This window comes from Antrostomus carolinensis, unplaced genomic scaffold (genome assembly GCF_000700745.2).
Source record: "Antrostomus carolinensis isolate BGI_N321 unplaced genomic scaffold, ASM70074v2 scaffold29913, whole genome shotgun sequence".
NCBI lineage: Eukaryota > Metazoa > Chordata > Aves > Caprimulgiformes > Caprimulgidae > Antrostomus > Antrostomus carolinensis.
In genome coordinates, this window is record NW_010303650.1 from 9,091 (window position 1) to 17,712 (window position 8,622).

The 8,622-nt window shown below is 33.6% G+C and overlaps 1 protein-coding gene across 1 annotated transcript in view; it reads right to left on the reverse strand.

Moving 5' to 3' along the window:
• Positions 1-992: 992 nt before the first annotated feature.
• The window catches only part of CGNL1 (cingulin like 1), a 41,472-nt gene continuing 33,842 nt past the window's right edge, over positions 993-8,622 (reverse strand). The window contains exons 14-18 of the mRNA XM_010164186.1: positions 5,895-5,978; positions 3,957-4,081; positions 3,289-3,397; positions 2,298-2,461; positions 993-1,647 (exon numbers count right to left, since the gene is read on the reverse strand). Coding sequence (XP_010162488.1) covers positions 1,512-1,647; positions 2,298-2,461; positions 3,289-3,397; positions 3,957-4,081; positions 5,895-5,978 — 618 coding nt within the window. The 3' untranslated portion in view covers positions 993-1,511. The remainder of the gene's footprint in view (positions 1,648-2,297; positions 2,462-3,288; positions 3,398-3,956; positions 4,082-5,894; positions 5,979-8,622) is intronic.

Here is an 8,622-nt window from a genome sequence, read left to right on the forward strand (position 1 = left end):
GCTCCCAGTGACTTCAGTTTAAAGTATTTTTCACAATTACATTATACTATTATTTGGTCCTTTGAACAAAGAAGTGCTCGCTAACCTGTAACTGAGGACAAATACTACTAATAAGAGAGGCCTTAGCTATGGTTAATTAACAAAATTATGGAGTGGTGCCCTTTCCTTAGAATTCTAGACTTGCAAAGGAGCAAAAATGATCTGGTCTCATATAAAGGACAAAAAAAATTTTAGCAATAAAATGGAAAATGCTTTGAAAATAAAATCTGAAATGCTTTTTTTTTCCTTTTAAATTTTCTGCAGAGTTTGCTGAACAGATGGATCACCCAAAATGTGGGTGATCACCACTGCAAACTGAAATACTAATACATATCTGTATATATGACCATACACTGCAATATATCACAAAGAGATGCTCAATAACAGCTTAGAAAGAAAAATCAGATTACATTCTTTGTGTTTTCTTGGTGCAATTTCTTGCCAGGTTCACAAAATTTTGGGATCAATTAATGAACAGATTTAAGCATGTATTTAATTCAAAGACCACAAGTAATTCTACTGGAACAAGTGGGACCCTGTAGAGACTTTAAGATAAGCCTGTCCTGATGCCCTCATAACAGCAGGCCTGTAATGTTTTGCCTTTGGCAGTATGGAGTCCATTTCAGGAAATGAAAGATGACAAGTAATAACTGACTTCATTCTCGCCCTTCCCTACTAAGAACAGAAAGCTTCCCAAACAAAAGGTTACAAGAAAGCTGTAGGCAAGCCTCACTCATCATGCAGATGTGATGGTCCTTTTAAAGTCAACAGGCAGGACTAACAGTTGATCTCTAATATATGGAATACATACAATAAAACTTGCACTGGTTTTAAAATGGGAATGTACTTCTTGGCTCAGGAACTGTGACTCTGCTCTGTAATGCACAAAATGTATTCATTTGTTTTCTTCTTACTTATATCCCAAGTATAGCATTCAATATAAATTTAAGTAGTTTACATATGAAACTGATTTATATAATATTTGAAACTTTACAAAATAGTACTAAAGTAGTAAAAAAAAAAAAGAACAGGTTTAAAATATTTACATTTTATACATAATTTCCCCCTACTTACAATTCTTAAATAATCTTCTGTGGTTTCTTTAATTTTAGGGAAAAGCTTTTAATAACTACAGACTGATTTTGAATTACTTTCAAATGGCTTTTTACTTAAACAGAATTTTAGCAAAATCACATTTCCAATGTGAAATGTTTTTCCCACGTTTTCAGTAGCAGTTATATATATATATATATAATATACATATATCCATCTGTGTTTTATGCTGTTTTATAATGCAATCCTGTTTTCTATAATAAACAGTGGAGATCTATAAAAGAAAATGGCACAGTATAGATGGAAACATATTCCCAACTCTTAAATCCCTTTATACCATTTGGCTTCTAGAATATCCAGTTTCTTGATAATCAGTGTTATTCTTCCAGTACTTTCAATGAATCAGATTCAATACTTATTTAGACTTTTGTGTCATCATCTTTTGAAAAGTTATTTCCTGAAGGTACTTCACAGAGACTATCACCATCCGTGCTGAAATCATCATCTTCATCATCATCAGAATCAGCCAACACTTTACTCGGTGACTTCTTCAGTCTACTAAAACAAAAATACATATGGCTTTATTATCAAAACTGTACATCTACATGCAGAACACTTGTGCAAAGCTTAAGACATTAACAGGTAGGATTTAAATTTTTAAAGGATGTAAAAGAAACTTGTGCTCCAATAGGGGTAGTTTATCATGGACTACATCCTATATAAAAGAAACATACAAGAGAATGAAGGTCAACCAATCATATTTTCAAGCACCTCTAACTAAAGTTACAGAGAGAAGGAATTATAAACTTTGCACACTGAGATGGTGAAAGATGGCTAAGGAAAACTAACACAGGATAGCTCTACCTCTCAGTCATTAGCAGGAAATTTTTATTACTGCAAATTACAAGAGCGTCAAGTCCCACCACCTTCTTCCATTTTTTGTTCCCTGCCTCAATGACTTTATTCAGCAGGCAGATCTTGGAAAGAAGGTCTGGACACCTAGAGCACCTTGCAAAGAGTTGGAGAACATCTGGAGAGAAAGGAAATGCAGAAGAGTTTCACAGGTCTGTCTCAAGCTCTGCCTGCTAATGACAAACTTGAAGTTTGTTAAAGGAAGCCCTCAGTTTATGGACTAAAGGAGCAAGAGATCAGTCTTGTGAATGGTGGTATGATACATTGTTGTACAGTCTGACAAGTCATCCTACCTTAATTCCTTCTTTGCAGCGTTAAGCTGTCCTTGCAACTGTTCATTCATGTCCAGTTGCTCTTCCAGTTCTCTCTGGAGTTTCTTTTTAGCACTTTCCAATCTGTCTATTTCTTCTTCAGCTTCTTCAACTTGACGTTTCATTGCTTTCAAACGCAAACTCAACTGAAATATTTACATGTCAGCTGATTAGTGGACTATTTTAATAAAATAATAATTTTATTAAAAATATGTAATCCTGTGCTTCAGAAATATTTGAAAGTCAGCACTAGACTTTGAGAAAAGTGATGGGATACAATTTTTTAAGAAGGAAAACCAGCAAACATACCTTAGTAGAGTAAGACAGCTGGTTATCAACAAGGGAAGACTGGAGCTATTAGTGTGTCTATATTAAGCAACTTTACCAGACAAGATAGTATAAAATAAATTTTAAAAACCCAGGGGATTTTAAAAGATTGTTCCCTTAACAGATGTCTGCAATTTGAAACACTGTTCATTCTCTAGGCAGAATATTAACTATCTGACCCACGTCCTGAAACAAACCATGTTTTAAGTAAGGAATCAACAAAGACCATAGGAATGGTAGAACACATTGCTATTAGAATATCAATGTATGCTTAATACTTATAGCCTATAGCCTATAGTTAACAATAAATAGCTTCTTTCTTTAAACAAATTTTATGGTGGCAAAACAGAATGTATTATTTGTTGGTGTATGTATTTATAGGATCATGTACTGTCTGTTATTGGCTTAATTTCTTAAAATAATTATAATATTGCTTCTAGAAGTGCTTCCTTTTCATAATTTTAGAAATTAATAACAATTTTGTGCTAGACAAAATAATACGATGACAATGGGAACTGAAAATGTCACTAAATGCGAGTTCATAAACAATAATAATTATCTACCTATATTCTTCTCATATCTTTTATATATGATTTATGCTAGTAGGATGAATATCAGATATTTGCATATTAGTCTTTCCCTCTACCTGGTCCTTTTGATCAGTCAATGAGAGATGTTCATCATCTACTTGTAACATTAACTCCTTCACTTTTCTCTCAAGTCTGCGGTTACTTAGTTGCAAATTAGCTCTATCCCTAGAAAAAACAAAATAAACAACATACAGACTTGTAAAAAAAAGAAACTTACATACTTCCAGTCCTGCTGACATAATTCCTTAGCAATCTTCTAAGAATTAAATAAATAATAATGGCCTCTGCTTTGATATACTGATTCCATGCAACAAACTAAGCAATTTGTTCAAGAGCATGAACCACTAAGAGTAATTTCTTCTGTCTCCAGTGCAACATTTTTTTAAAAAAAAATACATTTCTCCAAGAGTAAACAATAAAGTGAACATGAAAATGGAAATATAAACTACAGTTAATATTTCTAAGCCTGTTACTGATACTAGACATTGATAAAATAATGAGGTATGGAAACATGTTAGCACTGTGCCCAGTTTTAAATTTATAAGGCACCTTCTAGCATGCTTTCAGTAAAAAAGAAAATTTACAATAGTTGTATGAAACAGTAAACATTTTAATTTGGTGCTTGTGAGAAAAAAAAAATCAAGTTAATTGTATTAGAGACTTAATATTAGCATATTAACAAACATAAACATGCATGTTTTGATCTTAATATAACTAGTTTTACCTCTCTTCGTTTTCAAGCCGTTCCTCCAGCTCTGTGATCCTTGCTTCCATTTGAGCAACAAGTCCCTCTTTACTGGATCGGTAAGAACCCTCCAGGTGAAGGATTCGGCTCTTCAAGTCTTTGTTCTATAGTTGGAACACACTTGATTACTACATACGTGCTCATATTAACAAATATCACCTTAACGTAAAATAAATTTCTCCAGGCAAACATAAAGTGATTAGTGTATTTTTTTTAATTTAGTAAACATGGAAAAAGAGCCAGTGAGATTTTACCATTTACTACAAATAAATCTTCTATTACTATGTTTTATTAAAAGTAATTCAGTGTTCAGCTTAGGGTAAAGTTTTAGGTTTAAATGGACGCTTGAACTTCAGATGGTTGCAAGCCCCTTCCAACAGCATTTTTTAATATGCCAAAATTTGTCAGATAGCATTGGATCTGTCTTATTCTCCACACGATTCTTTTGTCAAATTGTGTATCTTCCCCTGTAACTCAGTACTGTAGAGCTAAAACAAGTAGACAAAGAAATTACTTGCATCCAATATTGCTTTACTCTATCAAAGCTGTTACTGTTGGTTCTTCCCTCCCTTTCTTAATTATCCAATGCTACTCCTACTACACAAATTGTTTGAAAAACTTTGCAAGCTGCATGATTTGTAAAAGCAGACTTTTTGCTTTAATTACACTTTAGCTTTTATGAGGCTAGGTATTTTAGGTTTTCAATGGGGACCTAATGATAAAGTTGCCAGAAAAAGAGTTACACGAGGAGAAGAAAGTAAAGCTTTTTGTTACAGAACTTCAGACCATGATCTCAAACACTAAAAATGCATGATAGAAAAGTGAGAACTAAAGTATAAGGATGTACATGGGATATATCAGTAGATGAGATGGCGTTCCTTTTTCTCAAACAACTGAGGTAGGATTAAGTTCACATAATTTAAGGCATCAAATTAGGTGCCTGGTACAAACATGTTCTCTAAATTCCCATTACAATCTGTTTTATGTTCTTGAGACTGTCAATAATACTACAACTTGCTATGACAGCTTTCCTCTGGATCTCAGCTAGAGGCTATGATAGTTATTTTGCTTTCAAAGACCACTGAATAAAATGTTGCAAAAAACGAGAAAGTATTTTTAATGTACTTTCCATCAGATAATGAAACATATGAGTCATATTTCTTCCTAGACAACAGAAAATAGCAGTTCTCTATCAAATCTTTATCTTTTCTTTCAGAGGCATGTCATTTTTTCCACTTGTTTGCTCCTACAGAAGAAAATACTAAACTAAAATCACAATTGCTTGAAATTATGATCGACCTTCAACAGTGTTTCTGAAGTACTGTTAAGACTTTGAAGAACAGCTCCTCCAAAAATAGTTAAAGGATTGACAGCTAAACTGAATAACAGTGTCTTCAATATTCTGTAGTCTTTTCTGTACATGTGTTTTTTAAAAGGTTCTATATTGATATCTCAGTTTTATTTTAAAACAAGTGTACCGTATCCACTGTCACATTTCTTATTTTTAATGTCTCTGATACTCAAATGTATAGACAGAATTTGTGTAGTAGAGAGATGCCTGCACTCACTACAACAAAAACATCTTACTATATAAACAAATGTATGCATAGTATGAGTGTTTAGTATATGAAATATATAAACTCTGACAAACCTCAAGCTAAAACAGGGGGTACATAATGAAAGAACTACTAAAAGAAGACTTAGTCAAGATTATAATATTTTCTTTTGAGAACCATTATTAAGATACTCATGGTTTTTAATCTTTTCTTACTAACACATACTTCCAATGGGACACTATGGTAGGATAGTGGCAGCTACCAGATACTGTATTCCTTAAATGCTTATTGGAATTTCCTAATGAGGGCAAATAACCAGCCTGTTATCTTCCTAATGTGATGATGTGCCAGCCGTAATTACCTGTCTTTCCAATGAAATTTTGTCACACTCCAAATCTTGCTTCATAGCTCTTTCCTGAAGTAGCTCTGTCCTCATTTGCTCAATCTATTATAGAAAGAAAAGACAGACATTTTAATAAAATATTTAATTTACATTTATCTATAGGATACTGTGCGTATGTATACATAAAGTACATATACCTACAAAATGAGAAAAAAATTGCCCTTTCTTAGAACTCAAGACATATGCCTGGTTTCAGATAAAGTTTACAATTACAACCTTGAACAAAATTTTCTACTTCAGTAAGCCCATGTTATTCCCAGTGCTTACTCTAGGCATGTTCCAGCCACACTGGGTATTGCTGATGTTCAGTCGATATAATGTGTAGCTGGGAACTGAACGCTAAAATGTTGCATGAGAGACGTATGTGTCAGGGAACTGAGTTCTGGAACATCACATCAGTCTTCAAACATCTTCTGCAGCTGTTCTCTTCATACTTTAGTCTGAAGCTCTGAAATGGCACCTTACCTTTCAGCTGCTGACTAGTCTACTTCAAAGTTTCATTTTCTTAAACACAAACTGGTAACTGCAGAGAAATGCCTAGAACTCAGTGAAACAATCTACAGACAATTACAGTTTTCTGTGTCTGTGAGAACAGTAAAAGCTCTTTTTCAACAGACTCTGACGCATACTGGATATGAACACTGCTCCCCTCCTCCAGACAATTTTATGTCTGTGATACCTGGACAGCACCGACTTCTGTATTTGAGGAGGGAGGGGGGTTTTGTTAAAACACAACTTTTGCTACAGTTTCTGTAAATATTTCAGTTGCATATTCAATAATGAAAAGGAAAGTATATCATCCATATATAAGATGTTAAAAAACTACCTGATGAATACAGAGTTAGTTTGTTTTATCTTACTATTAGACTTGACTGGAGAAAAAAATTCTGAGGATCAAAGAGAAACTCTAAACTGCCTAACAACTGCTACTGAAACTTTGGGGCTAATGGAAAGTTTGTATGGCCCAAATACTTTTCTTCCCTTTCATTCCTACTGCCCTCAAGTCTTTACAAATGCCTTTGCAGGCACAGCTAATGTTACTACAGCAATTGTGCTTTTCCCTGAACAATGTTTACTGTGATGAGTATCACCTGGGGAACACAGAGAACATCTATGCCAATTAGTGTACCTGAAAAAAGACTGACAAAGGTTTCAGTGGCCACAACATTCTTCCCTGCTTTATAACAGTTATGTGTGACCTTGCATAAACACATCATCATAGTTACGCAGCATTAAGTTACACATTTATCTCACTAAAGGTCTTTCAATAGCCTTTGGGAATTCTTGTATAAAAAAAAATCCAAAAGCAATGCTAAGAATGTGAAGGTTAAACAAGTACAGCACATGAAATTCTACCTTATGCCTTAGGCCTTTTTTTTGTTTTTTACCACATCGTAATATTAAAAGATATATTTTTAGTTAATCACATGTTTAAAATAAGTCATTTACACTGTTTCTGTAGCTTTGAAATGAATATATGAATACAAACAATGGTAGCAACACATGCAGTTGCATATGTTATGTCAGTATGATTTCAGAACAGTCGAAGGCATTCATCCTGAAAATGAAGGTTACTGGACTACAAATGTTAGCAACGTGGCTGTGTTCTAAACAGTTGGGTAATTTCCTAAAAGCTCTCATTGTGGCATAGAAGCCTAATAATAATAAAGTTTTATACATTATATAGTAACGTATTATTTTATATATTAAAATAAGAATCACTCATGTATACAATAGCTGCATTTATTTATGAAATATATGGGGAAAAAAGTTATAATGTAAGGGATTACATAGAATTTCTAGCCATAAAGACAGACACAGAAAAAATAAAGTAAAATTTGTAGGAAAATGAACTGACTAATTAAAAATGCAACTGTTAACTGAAGAAAGGGGTTTTGTTTTATGTAAGAACATGCTTAATGGACCACTCTAAAGTTCTACTGTGCTCTTACTGTGCTCAGAGGTTGTGACAAATTTGTGCAACTTTTTAAAGATCTCAAATTAAGGAATTATTTAGAGGACAATTATATCTCCAAGATGACTTCTACTGTTTGTTGTTGGACACTTCACGGTAAAAGCAAGGTCACAGAAAAACAGTGGAAGAGAGAAAAAGTACTCTATCTCATTAGGATCAGAAAGCTACATGCAAATACATACAAGAGCTTGTAAAAAGAGAAGGGCAGCAGGACACAATTCTTGCTGGGGGAGGTGGAAACTGTTTTCACTTATCTCCTTGCACTTTTCATTAGTAAACACACATTAACATGCACGAAGGAAAAAAGAAATTGTCGGACAAAATGTGCTCAAACTTTTCATTTATGTCACAATAGTTAAAATAGACTCTGGGTATGTACCATGTGGAGTTTTGTGCTTCACATCCTATCTTTCCTATATCTAATATATTCTAATAATGTTAAAAGAATAACTATTTGTGCAGCTTAAGGCAACAGTTATCACAGCTGGATTTTGAAGAATGCTAACAAAGACTTGAGAAAAGCAATAGTATCAGATTTTACAAAGCTTTATTAGACATACAGCATTTTGTACCAGTTACAGGATTAGAAGCAGCTGTTGAGTTTATTATTAAAGCAACTTGGTTTCTAATAATATTTTAGATGCTACCACCATTGTTTACCATCTCACGCTAGGTTCACAGCCTATGTTTCTTGTTAATTCCTAGGTAGGG